This window comes from Conger conger, chromosome 5 (assembly GCF_963514075.1).
Source record: "Conger conger chromosome 5, fConCon1.1, whole genome shotgun sequence".
In the NCBI taxonomy this organism is placed as follows: Eukaryota; Metazoa; Chordata; class Actinopteri; order Anguilliformes; family Congridae; genus Conger; species Conger conger.
The window spans coordinates 55,168,908-55,196,464 of NC_083764.1; the positions used below are offsets into that span (position 1 = coordinate 55,168,908).

General features: G+C 43.2%; 1 protein-coding gene across 1 annotated transcript in view; it reads left to right on the plus strand.

Annotated features, from left to right (window-relative positions):
• astn1 (astrotactin 1) overlaps positions 1-27,557 on the plus strand; it is a 354,373-nt gene that overhangs the window by 132,088 nt on the left and 194,728 nt on the right. Inside the window, exons 8-10 of the mRNA XM_061243332.1 lie at positions 5,270-5,354; positions 13,022-13,096; positions 26,491-26,628. Of these exons, the coding sequence (XP_061099316.1) occupies positions 5,270-5,354; positions 13,022-13,096; positions 26,491-26,628 (298 nt within the window). The remainder of the gene's footprint in view (positions 1-5,269; positions 5,355-13,021; positions 13,097-26,490; positions 26,629-27,557) is intronic.

A 27,557-nucleotide genomic window follows, 5' to 3' on the forward strand; every position in this document is an offset into this window, starting at 1 on the left:
TGTTGCTTGAGTGCCTCCTGTTGGCCGCCCGAGGGCATGTGGCAGGCTCTCTGCACACACGTATCATTGGGTCTCCTCCACCCCTACTCTGTATGTGTGTGAAAAGATGTGTGTTTTGGAGGAGAACCGTGAACGGTCTTCACTCTCCTGAGCTGGCAGCAGGGGGCATACATGAGCAGTAAAACACGGTATTTTAAACCACAAACAGAACATAACGAAAACAACTCCTAACTACACACAGTCAAACATTATGCCTTGTCCATAACCATCCACATTTGCTTCACAGAGCTATAGTGTAATTGTGAACCTGTTTTAGTAGTCATTTCAATTGATGTAATAAAACTGGCAGGGCCTTGGGCTGAGATGGGCAGAGGGTGGTGGGGGATCAATATGAGGGACAGGTTTAAGAAGGGGACTACCTGCCCTAGGGTATGCTCCTCTCTAGTCTCAGGTCACTTTTGATATTGAAATGTTAACTCTTCCCCCTTTCCTTTCTGCCAGTTCACTTCCTGTGAATGCTATCTTCAAATGGCCATGCCTTTTTCAAATTCATCCTGACGGTTGTCAGGGGAGATGCTTCGGCCTGGATGCAGTTCCTATTACTGCTTAACTTGGTTTCACATATATATCAAAGTTTTTTTGCATGTTTTTTTCCTTCAGAAATAGTTTGGTGTGGACTTACACTTTTTAACCTTGTAAGTCACCCAATTTTATAAATTTGTTAGGTTTTTTTTTGGGCATTCGTTCTGTTGGTGTTTTGAGAAAGAGTTCAGCTTGGAATCAAACTATGTGTGATCCTGAACTTTGGCTTACGAATAGATGAAATAACACTTTCATCCGTTTTGTGAACCAAAGTTAAGGATCACACATGGTTTGAATCCAAGCTGAACTCTTTCTTCCCCAAAAACAGTTTGGAGAGTTACTCTTTATCACTTAACTGTGAAGAAGAAGAAAAACACTCCCATGAAGTAAACATTTTACACAAATTAAGGATAAAATACAGGACTTTGTGTCAATAGACTTTATTGAGTCTCAATCTTCAAAGTATGTATTCTATAGAGAATCTGCATGGCAGGAGTATAACGGACTTATAAGGAATAAGAGACCCTGCTCAGCATTGATTTCAGTAAGAAACTAAAAGTGTACTTTATATTTAGCCCAATAATAATTTTAGCCTTTTTTATCATCCAAATAAAATCAGAATTTCCCAGCCTTTTTTTGCTTGGAATTGAATTGCACAGTGAGTTCAGTGTTATCTCTCATGGCTGCTGTTTTTGCTGATTGCTTTTCCCTACATTCGTTTGGTTTCCAAACCATTAGACATAATGCAGCTAAAGTGTTCCCCCGTAATCATTCAAACCACCGTAGGCACCTAATGCGAATCCGGCTATTTGTTTGCATTAAATTGTTTCCGATTCGTTCAGAGCAGATCCTTGCTTCGCCATTTCTCTTGCAATTCAGAGACTGCCATTTTCCCAACCTTTATTTAACTGCGTTTTATAGGACTGGTTATTTTATTATCACAGAAATGCTCCCATCAAGACAGAGAAGCTGTTAATGCATGCTGCGTATGCTTTAAAAAAAACCCCATTTGTTGTCTCACCCCCAGAATCACAGCGGTGGCAGTTTATTTTAAAAACGACGCTTTTTATTGCCAGCTTAATTGCGTTCGTCTGGAAATTATGTAACGGTTAATAACTGTCATTCTCAAAGGTGCGCCACAAGTCACTTTTGTTTATCTTCCTAACAGTCTTCCAACATTTAAATCCAGCTCTGCACACGCACGCGCCTTCGTGACTCATCACTTATGTAAATCCACAGTCATCTGTTAGACAGTTTTGTCAAAGACTTGAGTGTGAAACAGAAAGCGAAGTCAAAATTGACACCAAAGGCCCTTTATTGTTGAGCAACTGTTGTTTATTTAAATCTTTTCCCTGTGGGGCCAGACTTTTAGCATTCATTTCAGGATGAGTGCTGTCTCAAAACAAACCATAGCAGGTGTTTTTATTCAAACAATGTCTCCAATTAGAATAAACATTAGGACTCTTTTGGGTCTTTCAGAGACCAGACTTTACTCTGTGTGCATGGTAACTAGCTGTGGCTGTCTTTATAATCAAACAGCAACGCCTATTTGATGAAGTTATCTGTTCTCTCTCAGGATTTCTGTGGTCATATGAACGTAATTGATAAATAGGTGTACGTGTACATCAAAATGTAATTGAATCACTGTCCCGCTGTTCTTAGTATACATCCGGTAAATTGCACAACAGCGCTGGTGGTGTTAAAACCTAATGAAATGACACAATCGACTCCGCACGCCTGCTTCTGCTGATGGGCAGGTGGCAGTTTTTTAATGGTTTTTGGATTTTTATTTCATCATTTATTCTTTAATATATCTCCTACATTCGTAATATGGAAAAAATAACATCTGGTACAGGTCGGCCTCTGTGCTCGCTAAAAAAATATGGTATGAATATGAATCAAATCAAATTAAGTTATTTTGGAGAGCACATTAAATAAAATGTTGCAATACACTATACAATGGACCATGGCCTAAGTGTAGCAGGCCTCCCCAAAGTGTCCTGCAAAGCTTTCAGCATTGTGCGAAAAAACTTATTTTCTACAGTAGTCATAAGCAATAAATCGATTTATCAAGCTGAATTTATTGTTAAAATTCTTAAGAATGTCTTAAGACTATCAATTTAACCATTGCCTTTGTTCTGTTCATTTGTTATTATTGGGGTTTTTTTATACAGTCAAATAGTCAGTTCATAACCAGGCTTTTACGACACATCGTCATGGAAAGGCTGTTACAAAGTTATCCGTCTCCCGTCCGGACCTCTGTGAGGGGTAACAGGGCACCTGTCCACTTCAGCAGTCAGGAGTTCAGCCGTCAAACGACGGAGATCAAATAATCGCCAATGTTCAGCCACCGCACTCCCCCATGCCCTGATGGTTTGGGCGGGTGAAATAAGCACCTCTGAGCGGTAAACAGAGCGTAATTACAGAGCGGGAATAGCGGACGGAGCCGGGGAATTGATTTTTCTACACAGGCCGGGGCTTGAACTTCCCGAGCCTCGGAGGTTGATGGAGAGAGGGACGCTTCCGCCACGTCACGCCAGCGCCGGGGAATGTGCTCGCCGGGGATCAGGCGCAGACCGAAGGGCGCTGCGCTTCAGCGTGAGCCCATCACCGCTCCAAGACCGGCGCAAAGACCAGCGCAAAGACCAGCAGTAAGACCTCACCAAGACCGGCTTCAAGACCGGCTTCAAGACCAGCACGAAAACCAGCACCAAGACCACACCAAGACCGGCTTCAAGACCGCCGCAAAGTCTGCCGCCAAGACCACCGCGAAAATCAGCACCAAGACTGCTGCCAAGGCCAGCACGAAAACCGGCATAAAAACCGCCATGGACGTCGTAACTGTGTGTGTTCAAGGTTGAGGCGCTGATGACGTGAAAACCATGACTAAACTAAAAAACACTGACCAAACACCCTGACCAAACAGCAAATGGAAAATGACTGACCTGACAGCGCTATTTGTACTATTGTCTTACACTAGTGTGGATTATGTTCAAGTCACCTTTGCACTGTTGTACATTGGCCCCCGCTAATTGGTTGATGCCTCTTGACTCAGTGTTATTACTGTAATAGTACTATCGCACAATACTGGTGATTGCAGTACTACAGCGGTACTTAGCTGAGTATCACTTTCCCCCAAAGGAAAAGTCCTCCATCACCTCATAACTGCCCCCACTTTAACAATCTCACTGTTGCACAGCTCAGTTTTGGGGAGAGAAGCAGTGCAATCCAAGGAGCATGCCTACTGGTTAAGTAGGCACACCCCTGGACCCCTGGACGTCACGAATCAGTCCAGGAGTTTATAAGGTGTGCTTTGATTTATGTGGTTTATTTTGCCTTTTGTTATTTTGCCTTTACTATTTTTACCCAAAACCCGTGAGGGGGAAGGGCGAAGACTTTGTGTTTATATTAAGGACATGCTCCCTCTCTATATCTCTCTCCCTGTCCTGCAAACCCGTGAATAAAATCCGGAATGTGTCCAGCTTGTCTGTCCTCTTAGGGGTGTGTCATGGTGTGTGACACTCACGTAGCCTGACACAAAGGCTAGGGCCACACCTGATTTCCAGCACGCCAGCCACGCAGTGTCAACAGCCCCGCTCGTGTCTCGGGTGAACACAATACCGCGGATCAGCAGGGGTGAGCAGCCCCGAGACAGCAGTGTGAATCGGTGCTCTGCCTGTTTTCTAATGCACACCAGCCAGCCGTTCAGCCCCAGTTGCACACCAGGTGAGGTGCGCTAACTAATCAACTGATTTAAGTGATTTAAACGGCGTGTAACAACAGAGAGCCAAGCACCCTGTGGCTCTCCAGCACCGGGGATACAAACACTGGCAGAATACGCGAGTAAAGCCTGGCGTTCCCACGCTTAAATCGCTGAGCACGGGGGCACAAAGGCAGTCGAATCACACATGCCTGTCGAACGACGGGTACATTATGACCGCATTGTGCCGCCACGTGTATGCGACTGTTTTTATTTACGGTGGCGAATGTTTCAAAATGTGTCACGTATGGTTTGCAAAAAATGCATTTTGATATGGATTGGTGTACAAGGGTGTATGCTACATGGGCACGTGGATACACACTGAAGGATCACAACATTACTGTCTTGTGGAGTGTATAGTTCGCACATACTGTATATTTGAATGTCTCTCATGTATTCTACTGTGGCTGGTTCCCATTCCTTTGCTTGAAATTAAATGTACAGTATCCTTTGCACAAGTGTGTGGAGATGAATACTTAATGAATCATACAATCCCATACATCACGAAATTCCATTTATGTGTCGCTTTGTGCCAGAAAGCGGGCTTTTTTTTCCTCTTTCAATTTTTTTTTTCTTTTTTGTTATTATGAAGATGAAAGGGAGTAATTACTGCTAAGTAAGATGTCTTTTTATAACATTTAAATATGAGTAGACGTATCAATAAAGAAAATAACACTCACTGAGCACTTTATTAGGTATTTATTAGACTCATATAGCCATGATTGGCTGATTCCATCTTTGCATTAACAATCTGGTGCACAGGTCTACCTAATAAAGTGCTCACCAGATAGGACACTGCCATTGTTACCTTCAGCTTACATATTTAACCTGCATTGTTTCAGCGTAGATACTGTATGAAGCTGTATGAATGGATTGTACACTGGATAAGAGCTAAACGGCTGAAATGTTGTGTGTTTTTGTGCCCAGGGGAATGCCTTTGCTTCGATGGCTACATGAGGGATCCTGTCCATAAGCACCTGTGTATTCGCAACGAGTGGGGACCGAATCAAGGGTAAGTGTGTGTGTGTGTACGTGTGCTTGTGTGTGTGTGTGCGTGTACCTGTGTGTGTGTGTGTGTGTGTGTCTGCGTGTGCCTGTGTGTTCGTATATAGTTTATGTCAGTACATCTTTGTTTTTTTGTAAAACTGTAAATGTTGACGCTCACTTGTGAAAATGCAGATCGTTTCACAGCAAGTTATTAGCGCTGAACAGTGCGCTGCAGGGCAGAAAATGAGATTAAATCATTATATTACCGAAACTTCTCTGCGGAGGGAGGCTGAAAATAGACCACTCAACAAATCTCACATTCATCTCCATGCAACCTTCGCCGAACTGCGTGGCTGCAGAACAGTTCCTCCCAGTACTTTCTCCCGCACGCGTTGAGAAATGTACAGGTGCAGAAATTCACGCCTCGTTAGAAGCGTCTGCTCGTGTCTGCGCTTTTGACTTAGGAATAATAAACAAGAACCCTGCGGAACGTAAAGGACGCGGATAGAAAATCGTATCTTTATTCCCGTGTCATACGTGACAGATGGCAGCAGCGCGCTGTGGCTGCGTGTCTGACCTGCTGGAACATCAGCACGGCCGACTGCAGGCTCCCACAGTTCATCGCCCGGCTCTGCCAGGAACGAGTCGTGAGTCTTTGTTAATCATCGGACATGTTTCAGCGCAGGGAACCGTCACTGCTGCCAAATGTTCTTTGGGCAGAGTCTTTGTTCCTTGCCTGTGTGAAGCAAAATGGCTCCCGCGGTCATAGTCAATGCCCCTTACCCCTCGCTCTGACAGCCTACTTTGTTGTGTGCATTACACGTTTTGGAGCGACCGGGTATCTTGGTGTACAGGGCTAAGGTACGGAGAAGGAATGGGTAACCAGGGACTTTGTCTCTTCGAGCTTGGCAGCAGAGTCCGGGTTCAGAAAGTAAAAGTCACGCACGCTATTTAAAATTTAGCGTATGGATATACAAGTGTGTGCAGATGCATAATTGATTAATCGTACCATGATAAAACAGAATTTTACTTTTATGTTCCAAATCATGTAGATTTGCTAATTGGCACAATTCTTCAGCCAGGAGGTAGAACATAATTAGTGAAATCAACTGGGTGAGAGGAATGAGGAGTTTAACTATCTGACCCCTGGACTTTCCACCTCTGCTTGGAAGAAGCTGCAGAAAAACACTCAGTCAGCAAATCGGCAGTGGAGAGCAGTGTCTGTATCTTTTCATAGGTCATGTTCATGGCTGTGTTACCGTGTGGTTTCGCTTCCTGAGAGAGGCTTCTGCAGCTAGATGGCGTTCAATATATAGCTGAGCAGTGGCCACACATCATGAGGAAGAACCTGGTGTCTAGTAAAGGCGATGTATAGCTGGAGGGCTGCTGGAGCTAACTCAAAACACGCCTTGATTTAATGTGCTTGTTTTTACCTCAGCTAAACCGAAGAAAAGACAACGAGGGAAGTTCACAGGGTACAGAATTTGTTTCTGAGCCATTCGCTTGTGAAAAAATCCCCCCTCCCTTCCCTTTTAGACCTTCATATTGGTTCAGTAACTGTATGTCCAGGATGTCTGCTAATGGTGCTGCGATACTGCAGCTTCCTACCCAGAGGGCATACTTATACGTCAAGCTGCTTCACACCACCGATACGAGGATAAGCCTTCTCTCCAACAGCTATCCACGCTCGGATATGACTTCCATTAAAAGGAAATTGGAAAAAAAAACGGAACGCTGTACCATACCAGGCAGTTTTTTGTCCGTTTTCAAGAGGTAGAAGATCCAATCGGGTTTAATGCACTGTTTAAGTCTCCTTATTCCACTGCCTAGTTGTTTAGGGAAGAGAAGCAAGAACGTGAGGAAGCCAAACCAAATCCAAATCCAAGTGTGAACACGAGTTCAAATGCTAATCCCTAATCTGTGCGTGAGTGCGTGCGTGTGCGTGGGGGCGGGGTATGAAGATCAAACAGCCCAGATGTTGCTTACTGCGGTAATTAGCCTTCAGTTAGAACGTGAACTTATTTGCAGAAGTGCAGAAACTCCAACACGTGTGTAATGATCTTTTGTAAAGTTCTGTGGGCTCGTGATGTTGTATGTTTTAATGACGATACAGTGACAGACAGTCTTCGCAGACAGTCAGCGCTGAGTGAGTTTATCCGCGCACGCTAACAGCGTTTGCCGCGTGATTGCTCGAGCTGCAGAGATCTGGATGCACCTGCCGCCCGGTGCGTTCAGCAGATGAGTCACCGGCGTAGGTTTCATCTCGACTTCGTGGGAGACGGATGACTCATAGCTCGCATGTGGTTAGACTAATTGAGGCGGCGATTATTTCATATAAATATTGGGGTTGACGTGTCTCCCTCTCTCCCCCCCAAAACCTGTGCCTATGGGATGAATTCGTTCTCATAAATCCTTTGTCCACCTTCTTTTTTATGGATTCATCAGAAGACAGACCGGGATATGAATGTGTGCAGGTACATTTTAAACGGGATGCATCATCGCTCCTATTTTAAACCGCTTCAGTTTCTCCTGATATAGGCGGAGATGGGAGGTACTCAGCCAATCGAAATCTGCTGAAATATTGCGGTTGGCTTCTTGTGTACCCGTGGGATTCTGCATAGACAGCAGAGCCGTCTGCATATTTCAGTAAACACGCTTCATCGATGACTGCGCTTAAAAGTAATAACTGAAACGAAGTGTATAAATCGGTAAAGTGTGTCAACGGTTGGGCTAGTGCGATGGGATTGGGCTGTTTGAGCGCTCCGTTAATGATCAATTTAACGATCAATTCTGGTGTGGATATCATTATTCAATTCATTACCTGATTGTCTTCTCACTAGGTTTGGTATAACCCTGTTATAATACTCACTGGGTTTGGCTATAATGCTGGTATAATACTCACTAGGTTTGTCTATAACCTTGTTATAATACTCAATCAGTTTGTTATAACCCTGTCATAATACTCACTAGGTTTGGTATAACCCTGTCATAATACTCACTAGGTTTGGCTATAATGCTGGTTTAATACTTGCATTGCTTTTCCTCTCATTTCGTGATGCACCTCTGCGTAGGTGTGACTTATTTGCCGGATATTAATTCATTAAAATGATAGATTACTTCAGCTGATTCTGTTTCTCTATACATTTCTGTAGATTACAAGATCTGTATCTAAGACACTATCTGGCAGTGTTCAATAGCAATGTATTCTGTTTGAAACTTATTTCAAGTTGGAAAGTTTATCTGAAACAGTGTTTCACAGGCTATCGAATATAGTACAGCCACAAAGAACTAAAACAAGAAAATGTATACGTCTACCCTTTCATACAGCGTGCGGTTAATGGAAATGGTTTCTCTGTGCCCTTTGGCAAACCTCTTTGTGCAGAGATATTTTTTATTTATTATTGTATGTTTCTCACCCATTGTCCTCACCCTCAACATGACAGCTTCCAACTTGGTATGAAGTTCACTGGGTTGCTTTGGGCTTATATTATTGAAAGGAATACACATTTTACTGACATATAACTCAAAGTTTATGGAGAAACCACTAAAAGTTTTTGCACTCCAAGTTATGGCCAGTTACGTCAAAAATAATACATTTTTTTTATTTTAAAAACAACAAGACAATTTCAGTCCTTGACACTTTTATAGACATGCCCTGGAAATTATTCATATGTGTCTGTACCTTCTGGCATTGATCATAAACTGTTACTAAACTTCTGACGAGAGAAATCATAGACTGAAGGGTATTCACTATGAATATAGAATATGAATTTTGAAAAGGTCCTGACTCACTGTGGTCATTAGAGATCCCATGACTTGAGCTGCTTACCCTAGTGTCCTGATCAAATTCCGACAAAATCTGGCCACCTCTTCCCCCCCCCTCCCCTACAGAATCCTGGATACACTATCCTTGGCTTTCCCTTGCCACTTTGATTTCCCAAGGTGCTCAGTGCTGAACAATATTGAGTTCTCCTTTGACCTTCAGCACCTGGTTAAATTAAAGGTTAACACAGTCATCCAGTACTAATGACAGGACAGTGTATGCAGTCCCAAATGTCCGAGGTTAAATGTCCATATCTCGCAGGACAGTGGCCAGGTTTGGACTTATGCGACCTAATTTGCTATGGTAATTACCCAAGATTCTTCATATTGTCCAGTGTTTGACAGTGGATTGTGTTGCTGAATCAGAGTAACTGTGTCATATAGTAGTCTGTGTGTGTGTGTGTGTGTGTGTGTGTGTGTGTGTTTGGGGTAAGGGTTGGGGTGCCTTTTTAAGTTTGATATATTTTAGAATAATAACCATAAAAATAACCAGAGCCAGTTTATAGCATTGCAATCTTGATGTTAACTAAGGCTTGGTGTTTTTCACAGAGAATATTGGCAAATTCGCAAAACTGTCACAGCAAGGTTGTTGAAAAAAGAAAACGTGGAGTGTAAAAACTATCAAATTAATATGTTGTGTTTTATAAAAACATCAATATAATAGATCTCATGCACAGCAGTGGGAAACAATTGAAATAGCATGAGCAGCTGTCTCAAAAATAGGATGTGTTTGTTTTAAAAACAATTAGTGGACAGTTGCTGCTTGGAAGATATATGAGTAAAATACAGCACATTGATAGGCTGGTGCATTTAATCACTTTGGTCCATGTTTGGATTTGGAATAAAGAGAAGGTTTTGTTTTTGCCTTTCATTTAACACTGTTGGAAACAGAGCACACTGAAATTACATTACTAAAATAATAAAACAAGGTTACTGTGTGTGTCTGTTTTTATTTCTTTAAAGTTTGTTTTTGTACTACATGTTGCAGGCTGCATTATATCAGGTTATTGATTTCTCGTAAATCATTAAATAAATTGCATGAACCTTACACAATTAAAATGAGATTCACAAATATTTTTTCGATCTTACAAATACAATAATTGGTTGACAAATAAAAATAATTGGTCCACAAATGTGCTTGCACTCTGAAAAATTACTAAAAATACAGATGTTTTTTTCACTCACCGGAACAGACAAATGTAATAATACATGTAATTTCTTGAAACACATTTGCCAAATGTATGGACATTTATGAATCACCTCGCATATATGGGGTCAGTTGCATTCATTTGTGCATTTATGAGACATACCTTACAGCAAGACATTTATCCACAAATAGTTTTTGGTCTACTCCAGCCAATCAGATTTTAAGACATAATTATGCTAACGCCAACTTCACTCTGACCAATCACAGCATGTACCATCAAAAACTCCTGGAAAATGAGTGGGTGACATCCATGACTTCGGTTGACAAATTCCCAGCCATGATGATGAGCTATGAAAACAGGGGAGAGCTGCTATTATACCAGTGTAGGAGAGCCCAGATTTCTGTCAGGAAATATCCAACAGCTTTTTCAGATGTTTTTTTCCTCTTTCTAGTGTATTTTATGTCGCTTCAGAGGGCTCAAATAACCACAATTTGTTCATCATTTTATTTCCAGAGTTAAAGGGAACAATTTCTGATGTAACCCCTGGTGCATAAAATTGAAGTAATATGATTGTTGAGCCTCCGTCGAGATCTCTGTATTTGAATCCCATTGGCTGTAAGGTAAAAAGGGGTATGATGGAGTGCACTGAATGCCGTTAAGCCTCCGGATGAGATTAGGTGCACTGTGCCACCAACCACACACAGTACAGTGCACCAGCTGGTACTGAACGCGTTCACAAAGAACCAGCCGGGAAATCAGAACCGTCTGCCGTAACCTTCACAGCGTTTCAGCACAGCTTACAGCTCTTAGCTTTCCACCGTGTTGCGCGGGGCTTTGATATCCCCCTTGACCTTTCACCTTTGACCCTGACAGCTGCAATAAAGGAATCGTTCAAAATCGGGACGCGGTCAGAGTGCCGTCATGCCAGGAATTGCTTTGTCCGAAATTCCCGAAATTTACAGTACAGCAGATGTACATACGAAGGCCAAAATGTTTTAGGTCCCGGCAAACACAGTACTTAAGTTATTGATGCTAATTAGATTTTTGTCCTCCCTGAAGTGCGTTTTATATTAAATTGCCTGGATTTGGGACACCACTTGTGAACATTTTGATTAACGCGGCAAGGTGAGAACAGTCTTGGTGTTTTAATTGGAATGAAGACGGGAGTGATGACGAGGGCGAGACGGACTTGATAATTAGTCTTGAGTGCGGTGATCAGAAGGGTAACGCCGGGGTGCAAAGTCGCTTCGCTTTCCGCGACCGTCTTCACTTTTCTCCACAGGGCCAAACTGTGAACCGTTTTTAATTGGATTTAACACCTATGGGAGCAGCAGGCAACCAGGAAGTCTTACAGTGAGGTTTTCCGATTCGAGAGATTTCGATGCGTTTTGAAACTTACAGCCGTTATCCGTTTCCCCTTATCTCGTGGCAGCGGCAGGGCGAACTGTTCCGGGTCCTGACTCTATGAAGTTGTGACGACTGACAAGCAAGGCAGAGACTTTGAGTTTCCGAAAAAGTACTACCGGTTTTAGCAACAAAAAACATATAAATCAACTGGCAACTCATTTAGTGTGGTCATGGAAGGGTAATTAAACGTTCATCCGAGATTGATTTTGCACTTGCAGACATCAAAAGATGCTTGACCAGATTAACAGGCTAATCTGGGTCCTTAATTCCAAAGCAGATCCCGTCATTTTCCAAGTGTTGGATCTCCTCAAGCTCCTCCGAGTCCCTCTCTCCCAATCATGCTTCTTTACAGATCGAGCCAAGAAAGGCACTATTGATGTCGAAATGAATAAAAATAAGTCACTAGGTCTGCCGCCACATTTTCTGATATTAGCGGCTTATTCTCGGAAAGTCTTCGGGTCCTCGTCGGTTCTTAGTTAGCCTCAGATCTTAGAAGTGAGGTCCATACAGTTGCCTGTGCTAAATAACCATCATCGCCCACTCTTCTGGGTTCTCCCGTGGACACGACGTTCCGTGATGCGCGCCGTGTCAGTGACGGAGGCACCCGGATACGCCTCTCTCCTCGTCAGCGTGTTTACAACCAGCATATACCCCAGTGCTCTGCTTGACGCGTCGATTTTCCCAGCGCCTTGATGTTTGTTTTGTTGTTCGGTAGACTTTGAAACCCAACTGACAGGGAAAGAAAGTCAACTCTTTGAGGAACTAAAAATAAATAAAAATAGAAAGAAAAAAAAAGAGTTTGAGATGCAAGTCATTTGCCGCATCTGAATAAAATCTTACTTTTATATAAAACCTTCTTGGTCTATGACTATTTTCAATTTTCTACATACATCTGCAAAAATTTTAACCATTGAACCATAGAATAGTGATGTGAATATATTGGTCCATATTCTACATTCTACTATATTTTAATTGTTTTACTGGCTAGGTCTCTATTTTAGTACAACAGTAGTTGGACTTTTTGTGAGAAAGAGATAAGAAGTTGGTTTGGAGTCTCTGGGATTACATACAGTTGTAGCTGTTGGTTTTTGGTGGGCAGTGATTCTCTGCAGTGGAAATGTTCTTGTTCACGTTAATGTCCTTGGTGTGGAAGACAAGGGAGAGTGCTGTATGAGTGAATGTTTGTTCTTCACATTTCAATGCCCTCAAACCACCTACGTGGGGATAATTCTTGTGGTTTTCCAGCAAGAGGAAGATTATTGATATTAGGATTGATATGAATTCCCACTCTGTTTCTTCTTGTTTTTTTTTCCAGGCCCTGGCCTTACACCATCTTCCAGCGTGGCTTTGATTTGGTGATGGGGGAGCAGCCGTCTGATCGGATCTTCAGGTGAGGGCCGGAGTGGGCTTTTCATCCTGCAATACCCAGTTAATCCCGACTATCTGACCAGGTAGAACCAAGTTCATCCCGACTGTCTGTCCAGGTAGAACCAAGCTCATCCCGACTGTCTGTCCAGGTAGAACCAAATTCATTCTGTCTATCTATCCAAGTAGAACCATGTTCATCCCGACAGTCTATCCAATTAGAACCAAGTTCATCCCGACTGTCTGTCCAGGTAGATTTCAGTTCTTTCTCACTGTCTCCGAGGCAGATCCCAGTTCATTCCGACTGTCTGCCAGATAGATCCCAGTTCATCCTGACTTGCTCCCAGGCTCCCACTGTCTCCCAGGCATATCCCAGTTCATCCTGACTGTCTGCCAGGGAGAGAAGCCTGTTCCTCCCTGGCTGTGTATGTGTGTGAGAGGAGCCCTCCAAATCCAAACATAAAATGATAAATGATCAGATGACTCAACTCCTGAAGTGCTGGATGATTACCACACAACTTTTTTTTTTTTAAATGGAAAAACTTTTTAGAACTTCATCGGAACAGATAAGAGCTAGTAGTTATTCTGGTGATGACACCCCCCCCCCCCCCCCCCCCCAACTCCACTCACGCACAAACACACACACCAGATTGCTAGTTCACAAATTCTGAAAAGGCAGATATAACGGGAGACGTGCAAAAGACTGCAAGTTAGGCGGAGAACGGCATGCTGGGAAATGTGTTTCCCCAGCAAAGAGCATTAGTGGTCTGCAGTCAGACAGAGAGAGTTGCTTTCTATTGACTATCAATGCAGTGCTATTAAATGCTCAGATGCACATACAGTAAAGCAGGGCTGCTCAATCCTGTTCCTTAGATCAACCATCCTGTAGGCTTTCATTTCAACACTCATTTCGCACTCCTGATTCTACTAATTGGCAGCTCAACAATATCTCTAGCTGTTGAATGAGGTGTGCTCTATTAAGGTTGGAGTGAAAAGCTACAGGACAGTACATCTCCAGGAACAGTGTTGGGCAGCCCTGCTCTAGCTGTTGAATAAGGTTTGCTGGGTTAGGTTTGGAGTGAAATCCCACAGGATGGTATATCTCCAGGAACAGCGTTGGACAGCCCTGACATAGACTTCAAAAAGACTCACCTCCATCTTGCCTTAAGTTACCTATTGTGACTGTCTAGGAAATAGTGTTTTTTTACAGTGGACCAGCAACATAGACAATAATGTGAAGAATTAAATCATTTCAAATTTGTTTCCCAGGAGGGAACATTAACACATTAATACACAAATACATCTACATTATATATTTATATGTGGGGTTATTTACTTTGTATTTGCACTTACTTACACTGAGCACTTAGCTTTGTTTTCTTCAATTTGTAGTCTTTGAGAAGGATGAAAAAAAAAAAAAAAAGGGATTTACCCTTCAGTGTGGTATCTCTGGAGCTTCTGTGTAGAGTTCAATGTCGAGTTCAGTGTGTCCAATTGCCATTGGTATAGCTCTGGAATGAAAGGGAGAATATACCTTCTGTTATCAGGATACCACACCACTGAAAATATGTGTTTGTAAAGAAAATGCTTGTAAATACAGCAGCATATACCCCATATCATTGGCCTTTGACTAAATTGGTTATTTCTGCATGGCAGCAGCATACAAATCCATAAGTGTCCCATGAAATGAATAACTGCTTTGAATTTTGTCATCTAAAATCAGTCAAAAGAGCCTGGTGTTTGAATTCTCGGGATTTGGCATCGGTACTTGTTTGACCTTTATCCACAATAAGTGCTGCTGATCTCTTACAATGTTCGACAATGAATAATCTCATCTCATTTGATTAGCTGTAGAGGTGTCCTAGCTGTGCCTGTTGGTAGGACATTGGCAAAGGCCTTTTAACAGCATGATGAGATTGCTGAATATATTTATGTGGCACATTTGAGGCAGGTAATATTCATAGGGAGGGAAATAACGATACCTTCGTTTAGATTAGTTCCAACTTTTTAGAAACACATGTATGCACACTCACACACATACACATGTATCGCACACACAAGCAAGTACATACACACATACACCCACAAACACATGCACAGACGTGCACACACGCACACACACATGCACGCATACGCACACACGCCTCACACACATGCTGAAAGCCATCATTATTTCTCTAATACATCTCGGGAGTGTGCGTGTCTGAAATCACCAGGAGCTCCTGCTCTGCAAATCATTAGCTTTAGTATTAGCGCTTATTGGTGGTTCTGGCTGCTATTAAAGATGAATCAATGCAGTGCTTTAAGCCACAGGAAGCTGTGAGGAGAGTGGATTGGCTTCAGCTGCTCCTGGCCCCTGGGTATTACTCAGGTGTAATTAAAAACACTGTTTAAAAGCAATTGCACAGACACCTGCCTCCATTCATTTATGCAGCGCACATTCTGCTTCCTTAACCCTTTGAAGAGTAGGCTTTTTTGGAATGTTTTTGTTCTGAATTCTAAGTCAGTGTTCCGGAACTCGCATCCCGTCGGTAACATGTCATGTAGGCGGAGCCTTCCAAGCGGGAAAGCAAACCTGCGTCTGCCTGTTCTGAATAGGGAACATCGTAGATACTTGCTATTCGGCTATTTTAATAAATAACAATGTCAGCAAATTAATTCGGTCATTATATGTAGAGACCAGCAGACGTGGTATGCCGAAAATAAACCGAACAGGACTCTAATGCTGTCTAATCATCTATCCCGGTTACACAGTGGAAAGATGAGCCTGAGAGCATCGCTCCCTGACGTCTTTTCTGTTTTGTTAAATCCCTCTTCAGCTACATTTATGATCCTTAACGACAGTAGACTAACTAGATAGAGTAATTTATCAGACTACATAACAATCGTTCAGTTCTGTTCAGTTCAGTTCAGTTCTCTTCTGACATCACGTTGTAGAAGCGGTGTTAATTTAATTTTCTTGGCTAACGGTGTTCGCTGTCTTTAGCCACAGGCTTTTTGGCAATTAAACACAAGTGCAGATCTGGGTTTTAAAACTGTTTTCTGTGCGGTAAGGCACACAGTGGCTTTCTCGTATTTTCTAAATCGCTATGAATTTAATATATGACTGTATTTTGCACTCATTTAAAGACTTGTAACCGGCCATTTCGTTCTTTTCCTACGGAAACTCCGCCAAACTTTCCCGCTCGGGGGTGAGTCTGGAGAGATGATGATATTTTGAGGGCGTGTCTGCTCTTGCCGACTGGACCTACTTCCAATTGTGATTGTTACATCAGCATTAGAATGTCCGGGTAAGAACAGTCTAGTCACATACATGCGATCTCACCGCTTAAAAGGATGAAACCTGCCATACAGCCGGAGATGGAAACAGTAATTGGTGCAGCCGTATATCCGTATATAGCAGTTCAGTCATATAACAGTAGCGTGCGTAACTCCGTCTGAACATAATCTGCCGTTCCCTCAATTTCACTGCTGGTAAAACGCACTCAGTTTCGTAATTCCATTTCGTGAAATTAGGTAAAGAATTAGTCATTTACAGTCACCCGAATGTGTTATATGGTAATTATCGATTCCACCGTACCTGGAGAGAGAGCTCAAGGCGAAATAATTGTTACTTCTCGAAAAGGATTATTATTCTCCATAGACGAAGCGAGTTGATTGCATTTCCCAGCCGCGATGAGGACATTTAAATAGAATTTTCAATTGTGATGAAGGTAATAACTGCAATGTAATAACTGGCTAAAAACCTCTTTGAATTGCTTTCAAATATAAATGCAGATCAAATTTTAGCAAGAGAATCATTTCCATATGTTTTCCAAACATAGTTATCCACATACAGGAGGGTTGCCCAACCCTGTTTCTGGAGATTTTGTGTCGTGTACGTTTTCACTCCAACCCAAACAAAGCTCATCTCATTCCACAACTACAGATCTTTCTGAGCTGCTAATTAGCAGAATCAGGTATGCCAAATGAAGTTAGAAATGAAAACCTCCAGGAACAGGTTTGGGCAGTCCTGGTATACTATATATTACATTGAGACATCTGGTGTTACATCTGGGTACAACATTATTTTGTATTTTTTGTCAGATTTGCACTGGTTTAAAAAGTAACTTATTTGGCACTTTCCGCAGGCAGCTATGGACAGAGAAATGAGCAAATATTATGAATTTGGGGGATATTTCCATGCATGGGGACGTGTTAGACTGAGACCTGGCTCCTACCACACATGCCTGGATGCAGAGGGATGGTCCCTCATCCTTGCACAAGCTGTGTGATGAGAGATGTGGGCTCTTTTTTACCTTTAGATTCTGTGCTTAGCTTAGAAGTTGAGAAATTACATGCATCTGTGCAGCAGATTTGTCACGGTCTCAGACGCAAGATAAGTCAGTTTCTTCAAATGGTAACAAGAAAGTGTGTGGGTGTGTGTATGGGTGTGGGTGCGTGTGTGGTCATGGGTTTGTTTTTGCATGTGTGTGTGTGTGTGTGTTTGCATGTATGCATGCGTGTGTGTTTGTGTGTTATCATGGCCTTGGATAACATGATTATATATCACTCGCTTTCATTCTGGACAGGCATATTTTCACACACAGTTTGCCAGTAGCAGTGTCCAGTTCCCCCAGTGGACACTATTACTGTCTTTTTAGTGAATCATCAACTCTAATGGCACAGACACAGCTGCGACAGTCTGTGGTACGGACAGCCACGTTTCAGATGTCTTTTCAAAGTGTCATTTGCAGCCATTCCCGGGGTTTATTTTGTTTGGGAGTCCATTTCCCACCCCTGTATCCAATTAAAAGTGTGGCCGCTGCCACAGGGAGTCAGCTCAGCCCATTTCACACCTACAGGTAAATATCTGCTGGAGTAGGAGTGTGACGGCTCTGCTCTGCGTTCCAGCGCCTCGGCTTCTCAAACCGGGTCGCTTTCCAGTGCAGCCGCTGTGGGCCTTTCGGCTTCTGTGTAAACCTCACACACACACACACACACACACACACACACACACGTACACATGCATGCACACACACACACACACACACCCACATACACATGCATGCACACACACACACACACACACACTCACACACACACATACCCACATACCCACATACACATGCATGCACACCCACACATGCACACACACAGGCACACCCACACCAGCACGCACAAACACACACACACATACACACGCACTCACATACATGCACACACACAGACACATGCTCACACGTGCATACACACGCACACACACACACATACACACGCATGCATCCATGCACACACACACACACACACACACACACACACACATAGACACATGCTTACACATGCATACATACACACACATGCGCGCACACACACACACACACACATACACACACACAAATCCTCGCTGTGCCCTAGATGAATCTGTAGTCATCTGGGGCATTGTCTTGCAGGTTTGTGATGAGTCATAAGTGTATAAATAATGCATGGAAGCAGGTCTTTTAGGAAATTTGTTTATTTCATCTTATTTATCTTTACATCTCTAAAGACCACAGCTTGAGATGGAATGGGAGTCTGTGTATTCATATCTGTGGTGTAAGATATGAGGCCAGACTCTTTTGTAGTCACCAAGGGTGTTTGTTTATCTGCTAGCTTCATCGGCAGAATATTTCAAGAGCAGGACACAGGGATGGCCATTTTCCTGTGAAAACAACCAAACCGTTACATTTATTGCCCATATATAACATATATTGGTTAGTTTTATGTGTGCATTGTGCGTTTTTTGAGTTTAGATATCAGTGGTCCGATCGAGAGAAATGGCTAAGCGGAGGATCGTGGCCTGTTTTCTTTCCGTCACTTGTTTACGCTGCGATCTTCACGGGTCTTGTTGATGTCACTGTAAATATAAAGTCATTTTAGGTGAATGAAGTAGCTAACAGGAGCAGATCTCGAGCCGTAACTCTCCAGGGCGCCGTTACTCCAGGTATGAACTTCCACGGAAGGAGATACTCGCAGCTGCTGAGACCCGAGGGGATGTGAAGGATGGTTAGTGGTATCTGCAGGTAGCCTGTGCGCTAGGCTTATTCGTCTCAGCTACAGCATAAGAATGAAAAGCCTGCTCGCTTTTCATGTGACCGTCATTTTCTGACCAATCACTTCAGCTCAGGGAAGGTTGGCTTCCCAAAAAATAAGACTTTATTTCCCCTTAAAGAGGGAATTTATCTTACAGAAAAAGACACAATGTGTATAATCAAAACACACTCCAACACCTACTGTAGCACTAAAAAAAATGACGACAAAAAACCCCTAAAGGACCTCCGCACACAGTATCACATAAGAGGTGATACTGTGTGCGGAATCGATAAAAGGTACATTCTTGTACAGGTTGTACAGGTTTATGTAACAAGAGTTTCATTCACCTGCCGGCAAGAAGTTGTATACTTCTTGGAATAAACGAGGGTAGTGTTCTTGTTGTAAATGTGGATTGTTTGATAATGGCCACCAACGTGCAGCTCCATGTACTTGGTCCTGGGGGAGTGGGAGGTGTCTTCAACGATTCGGCTACCCCGCCGAAGAGCGTGCTGAACGGACAGAGTTATTTGTGAAGAATGCCCCAGATAATTTCCCTGTTATTAATTATTTTTATTTAATTTGTTGTGACTTCCAGCAGAAAGGCTACTGAATGCTGAATGTCAGTACTGCCAGAGCTCCTGTTGAACAGAATTAGCATAATGCTAATTGAAGGGCTGGATTTTGCTCATAAAGGATAGCCTCCGCTAACCCGTATGAGTCAATTGCCGCAGTGTTGACATTCCATGGCAACCTTTGATCGATGGCGGTGCCAGGGTCCTTCTGCTACAGCGCTGACTCCATATCGCTTCTCTGAATGGTCGCCGGCGTACGCTTTCATTTTGTACTTCTGAAATCGATCACCATTTCCTTTTGTTTTGTTAGTGTTTAAGAGGGCACACGAGCGTCGATATCCTCTCCGTAGGCGACCTTGTTATTTGTAACGAGGTGAGGGCGGCGATCCAAACCAGTGATTCAAACATACGGAGGAGTTGAACAGCGAGAGGGTGTGTGTGTGTGTGTGTGTGTGTGTGTGTGTCTAAGCCGCCACATACCTGACCTGCCGATCGCTGAGACGGTGAGCGTCTCTCCCAGACGCCGTCTCGAGATATTTCCAGATAGGCCATCTGGGTTGTGTAATCCGTGAGAGATCCTGATAAGGACCGTGCTCTCAGTGTTGTGTAGGTATGGCTTGTGCCCAGCCAATCCATAACTTGGCAGGCGGCACGCGCCCCGTGCCAGGTTTTGTAAATCTACCGCCGTTTGAGTGCGTTAATTGAAACTATCTCTTCCTCCCGACAAAAAGCCCCCTTATCGGCGCCGTTCCGATGCCCGCCGGCCTCCGCGATACGCCGTTCGTCTCTCCGTTCGCTACGGAGCACGTGTAACCGGCGCGTAACCAGCGTCGGCATTACCCAGCCGTCGCCATGGTAACACGCAGCACGCAGAACCGGGCCCCTATTTCAGTCACGTAGACAGGTAGGAGACTAATGAAATGTAATTGAAAAAGCTAGTTCAGTCTCCCTAACCCCGAGTTAAATAAGGCAATAATAAAATTTTAATGAACTCACCCTCTTAGAATCATTTGCATGAGTCTAATGCAGATTATTAAGGGCTTTTTTTGGGGGGGGTGGGTACTGATTCATAGTACGTTAGAGCTGGAAACAGGCAAAGTAATTGGAGGGACATAATTAAGCTTTTCCTTTTATGGCTGTTTAATCACGGCCCGCATAGAATGGCTGTTAATGCACACAGCACATGTGATCTGACGCCCTCGTTATGCCAAGTCGCTATTTCATTAGATGCAAATTGAACAACTTTAGGTGCGAAATATTCCGAAGCTTCTTCGACAACAAGAAAAAAAGAAAAAAGACATTAACTCTTTCGGCTTTTTTTTTTTTTAACGGTCGCCGTCACGTTGAATTCCCCCCGGTCATCTCTGTCTGAGCGGCGTTGTAAAAAAAGCCCGGTAGCGTACGTCAGGAAGCCTGCTCCCAGACCCAGATTTGCTATTTTCGAGTGTGCAGCTCTCTCGCCCGGCGTGGGTTTTTTCTGGCATGGCGGAGACAGCTTCATTTGCAGGACTGGGACTCTTTTAATGAGCCGAGTCCGTGGACAACGGGCCTCGTTTCCGGGCTCGAGCGAGCTGTCTGGGGCCCGGTGCGGAGTCCCGCTCTGCTTCAGCTCTCTGCCCCCAAATTTCAGCCTCGTCCATCGATTTTCAATCGCGGGAGTTCTCGCTCGTTACCGCGAGTTGCCTGGCGGTGCAGAAGTAGACTCAGATTTGTGTTCTACACGGAAGGGATTTATTTTACAGTGCAGTAAATACAGTTACCGGATAACGCTGGTCATTTTCTTCTTCTTTTTTTTTCAGTGTCGTCCACGTCTCCTGTGAAAATGCCGCGAACGAGAAAGTTTCTGTACCTTTTGACATTGCTCTTCCCCGTTTAGCATTCAGCAGTGAAACCATTCATTTCAGACGTGCCCTGAAGCAACTCAAGGCTGCTCTGAAAGATATATTTTCATTTTCAGAAGATGCAACCTATTATCATGAGAAACATGAACAGTGTAGTTTTTTACCAAATTTACTTCAAAATGGAGCAAATTGTTAATTTAGTCGGGGACTATTTTCAGGATGTCGGCACATGTTTTGCATGTTTGTTTAACTGTTGTGTGGACTAATGCACATATATTTATTGTGCAATTAGCAAGCATGCACATTGCCTTCCTTTCTACCAGAAACGGAACTACATTTCATGTATCAAAAAAAGCAGTCGTTCTAAATGCATAAAGTTGTATTAGTACAATGTACAACAGTCACATTCTTTGTAATGGCGAATTATGCTGACCAAAGCAACAGTATGTTTGGAGTTGACCTCCGATATATGGGTGTTAGCTATATGGACAATAATTGTTTATGGAATACATTTATGGAGAGTTTCAGATTCAGATTCTGTGCTTAGCTTAGATGTTGCATGCATCTCTGCAGAAGATTTGTTACGAAACACATGACCACTGTTGTTTTTACTAAATTTATTTCGAAATGGAGCAAATTGTTAATTTAGTTGGTTTTCACTATGTCGGTGGCCTGTAGTGTAGTGGTTAATGTAAATGACTGGGACACGCAAGGTCGGTGGTTCTAATCCCGGTGTAGCCACAATAAAATCCTCACAGCCGTTGGGCCCTCCCCCTCCAGGGGAGGATTGTCTCCTGCTTAGTCTAATCAATTGTACGTCGCTCTGGATAAGAGCGTCTGCCAAATGCCAATAACGTAATGTAATGTAATGTCGGTGCTGCGCATTTGCACAGTATATATCCGATACGGTGAATAGGCAAGTTGAGGGAAGCCTGCAAACCCTGCAGGGAGATGCTTCCGGGAAAACCCTGCACAGGCCGGCGAAAGGACAGGGCCAGAGGCGAGGTGACGGGCGTGTGGGGACTGACAGGCACGGAGAGGGACCCAGGCTCCAGACTGCAGATCTGCAGGGCTGTTCTGTTCGTGTTTGGCGTTGTTGTTGTTGTTTTTTCCCACCTGGTCTCCCAGAAGATAGCGGCCCACGCACACTGCTCAGTGTCTCTGGGCCCATCCGGCGCAGATCCTCTGGGTACAGAAGACCAGGTTCAGCTGAACGAGCGCTCACATAATTCAGTTTTTTTGCTGTTGAGTTTGGCTCAGGGTACGAACATCACACAGTATTCAACACTTTCCGCAGGGTTTTATGCAGCTTTGAGATTTACATTTTCTTCTCACCTGGCTCCCCCCCCCACAGACTGAGCCACACATGTACACACACACACACTCATGCACACACTCACACACATCCCTATGTGAACCCACACGCACATACACCTACACACACACGCAAAAGTACACACACCTCAAAGCCAATATACACTCACTGAGGACTTTATTGGGTAGACCTGTGCACCAGCTTGTTATGATTTTCACACACAACAGTCTCTAGAGTTGGTCTCTAGAGAATGGTGCGAAAAACTAAAAACATCCAGTGAGCAGCAGTTTTGTGGGCAGAAACATGTTGTTAATGAGAGTGATCAGAGGAGAAGGGCCAGACTGGTCTAAGCTGACAGGAAGATGACAGTAACACAAGTAACCATGCATTACAACTGTGGTATGCAGAAGAGCATCTCTGAACACATAAAACGTCAAACCTCTAAGTGGGTAGGCTATAGCAGCAGAAGTAAAAAAAAAAAAGAAAAGTCTAATAAATACCTAAGTGCTCAGTGAGTGTATATTTATTTTTTCATTAAAGATGAGACATCCATTTTAAAGTTGATCATTTTCAAATAGTTGTCAAGCTCCATTTAGCCGTATCTGCGATGTGGGCTGTCTGTTGCCATCTTTTGAAAGTCAGCAGCATTATCTTGACAGATGCTACCACTTGCGTGCATATTTTTCTGTATGTTCTTTCAAAAATTGGAACCGCAATAACATTATTAATTAAGCCAGGCTAGTGGACCTTGCAGTAGCAGTGTGTAACCCTTTGTAGAATAAGTCAGTTCTAGATTCTAGAATCACTTGCCAGCGATTGTTATTGTTACATCAGCATTGGAATGTTCAGTTAAGAACATTCTAATGACATGTTAGCGTGGGTTAATCAACCATGTTTATTACCATGAAGATAAGAACAGCTAATATTCTTCTGTATACAGAGCTCATCCGCTGACCACCCATTGTGATCATCCACCTTCCTTCCTGCTGTGTGCTCATGTAACCCTAACACATACAGTATAAATGCTGTATAATAGCCCTGAAAGGGCAACACATCCCAAATGACTGTTGCGAGCTGTAGAAATGTGAAATCACCCCCACATACCCGCCTACAAATAATCCATATCATCCATCCGTACCATATCAACAATTTGACCTGTGACTTCATAATTCATGCTCAAATTAGTCATATGAGAATAATTGTTGGCATTCTTTGACTAACATGAAAAGAACGTTCAGGCAGTATTGTACACACACTGACACGCACACACACGCACACACACACACACAAATACACTATATATAGAGTATATAAATTCTGCATGACTATTTGGATGTCAGTTAAATAATACTTAGCAGTAATTATTAATGTTCTGTCTTATTTAAATGCAAATAAATAATGAATTGATGTATTTACGGGGTGTTTTTGCAGTTTGTTTTCCCCCGGCTCTAATGTATTCCAGGGGATTTGCTTAGGCCTGCAGTCTGTCCCTGCTGAATAATGTCAGCGATCATTGTACATGACCCCGTGAGCCGGCAGCCAGATATCCGGCAAATAAACATTGCTTTATCAAGTGCAAGTGCGTTTCCGACAAACTGTCTAAGTGGGCGCTTTCGGTCCGCCTGGCCTTGATGGATTACCGCAAGCCTTTTTACTCGCGGGACCCTTTCACACAGAGAAATAAAAATAAATTAAAAAAACAGATTTATTCCTGTCAGAAACCTTGTAACTCTACGTGTTAATTAGCTTCATTTTGTCCAGGTTGAATCAGCCTTGGGTGCATGCTCTTAATGGCGCGTGTCTGTACTGTACCGCGCCTGTGTTTCCCAGAGTTCAGTGGATTTTTACCTCTTATTTTGGCTACTGCAAGAGTGCATAATATACAGAATGTTGCCCACCCAAAAATATTTCAGAGAGGTGCAGACTAGTGGAGCATAAATGTCATGAAAATAAGAAAGTCGCACATTCATACTTCTCCTGCCCGTGTTTTATTGACCAAGGTTTTGGCTTTATGGAAGGAATTCTTATTTTCAAGATTCTTTTACTTAAGGGACTCCACCAAAAAATATTCTCCCATTTAAATTGTTACACCCACAAGCATCCGGTTGTGGGTACTTAGGACCCGGAGAGGGTAGGAGGGGCCCGATGGAAAAGTAACAGGAAACAAGCCTCTACTTGCATGTGTTGAGTGCAAAAGAGTTTCTCATTCAATGGAGAAAACAGGAGATTTAACAACCAACAAGACCTCGCCAGTCAATTCTTTCGTGATCAGAAATTTCATTGTGTGCAGCAGTTCGTGAAACGATGGCTGTTTCGGTCCGGAAGTTTCGTGAAACATTTATTTTATTCGGAGCTTTGAAATACAATTGTGTAAGTTTTATTTCGCCTTGTGAAAGTGTGATATGCCCTGTTCACTTTAGCGGGAGCTCTGGTGTTCTCCGTTCACGGTGTGGGTCTCCGTAGCTTAGGCTAGCTGAATGCATGCCTCCCAGTCTCTGTAAATATACCCATATGGCTGAGGGCCATGCCGTCTGGCTTCACCCTAAGAATGGATGAGAGGTGGGGGCTCTCCGTTAGCGCTTCGTCCCTGGTGCTCCATGTATGTTAAATGCATGTCGGTGCCACTGCAGTCACGATTCCGCTATTCCTGTTCCTGTAGCACATCCCATATTAAACAGAGTGAGCGCTGGGTTTAGCATCAGGTCACTTCTGTTTTTAGAAACGGAGTTGTTTCCAGTTGGGAATTGCCCAATTAGAGCAAGAACCCCGCTTCAGATTTGGCGTATTATGACAGCAGACGCCAGACTCTAGAAAGCGGAGACTGCAACAGCTCAGCTACAACCGGGCTGCCCAACCTCGTTCCTGGAGATCTACCCTTCTATATGTTTTCACTCCAACACTAACAAAGCACACCTCATTCAGCAGCTAGAGCAGGGCTGCCCATCCCTGTCACTTGAGATCTACCCTCCTGTAGGTTTTCACTCCAACACTTAATAAAGCACATCTAATTCAACTCGAGATCTTGTTGAGCTGCTAATTAGTCAAGTCTGGTGTGTCAAATTTGGGTAGACATGAAAACCTACAGGAGGGTGGATCTCTGGGAACAGGTTTGGGCAGCCCTGCTATACAAGAATATGTGCTCAGTATACAGTAGGTCTTTTTCACAAATAATGTGCAATTCTTTTGGTTAATAATGCGTCAGGGGACATTTTGGTCAACCTTCATGGATTGTACACATTTGTCCCGGGATCAAGTCCTGGCACAACTGAAGTTACATGATTCTTTTATTTGCACGAAACGGAATATACTGTATGAGGATGTGTGTGTGTGTGTGTGTGTGTGTGTGTGTGTGTGTGTGAGTGTGTGCACGTGTGTTTGTGCACATATGCTTGTTTCCACATTAATTCCTCTGTATCTTAGGTTAAAAATGTGAAATTCCACATTCAGCACATGATGCTCCATGCTGCTGCATTGCTCTTTTGGGATATGCCTTGTGTATGTTTATATAGTTTCTCCAGCAGACTTGTAGATTTCCAATGGCGAGCCAGGCAAACGTAGTGCTGTGCCCCCTGTGCGATTTGAAACCCCGGGCCCCTCGCTGTAATGACTGTTTCTGCGCCGTGCCGTGTGTGTGTTCCAGGTTCACCTACACTCTCGGGGAGGGCATGTGGCTGCCCCTCAGCAAGAGCTTCGTCATCCCGCCCGCGGAACTCGCCATCAACCCCTCCGCCAAGTGCAAGACGGACATGACCGTGATGGAGGACGCAGTGGACGTCAGGTGAGGACTGAGTTCTGAGTCTATATTTAACCCATTAAGGTGTGAGGTCACAAAGAAGTGATTGGATTGTTCTTAACTGAACATTCTAATGCTGATGTCACAGTCACTGCTGCTGATAGAAATCAATGGCGTTCTAGAACACTGACTTAGAACTTTGAATCGAAAAACATTCCGGAACCTACTCTTCAAAGGGTTAAGGGCTCAGTGGAAGCTACGAGCACAGGTATAGGTAACATTAATGCTTTTGTTCCTGATAGTCTGACATGCATAGAAAAACAACGGAGTGAGCAGGAATTGCATTAAAATGACTGCTTAATTCAATTATTGACAGTGGTTGCATGAAGTATTATTAAGTATATGGGACTTCAACTGATTAAGTACTCATACCAAATACTTAATCAGTTGAAGTCACATACTGAACACTTAATAATATTGTGTGCAGCCACTGTCCATAATTGTATTAAGTAAATCCAGCGATTCATTTATCTGAGTGCACAAAAGTTGAATAAGATTGGAATTTTTGCCCATTTTGTGCCAGTGCCCAGATTCTCTATTATGAGTGCCTCGCTTGATGGAATATTCTTCATTAAAGTTGTGTGTGTACTCCATACTTACTTGTTGGGCACTTGTTGGAAAGATACAGCCTGTGACCAAATGTTCAAAATGGTTGTCCCATTTTGTGTAGGTTGAGATGGCCAGGAGGATTCTGATGTGCAGATACAGTATATTCTCTTGATTATTGTTATATGTACAGTAAAGATACATTATTTTCTACCTTATCAGGACATATAGAGCAAAGCAAGAGATTGTTTGGAAATTACTTTTTGAAATGCAAATGCTTAGCTGTGACATTTACATAACTCAAAAATATGGTAAGCCTTGAATATGTCTGCTGATTGCAGCTTTAATAGGTATAATGAAGAGAACAT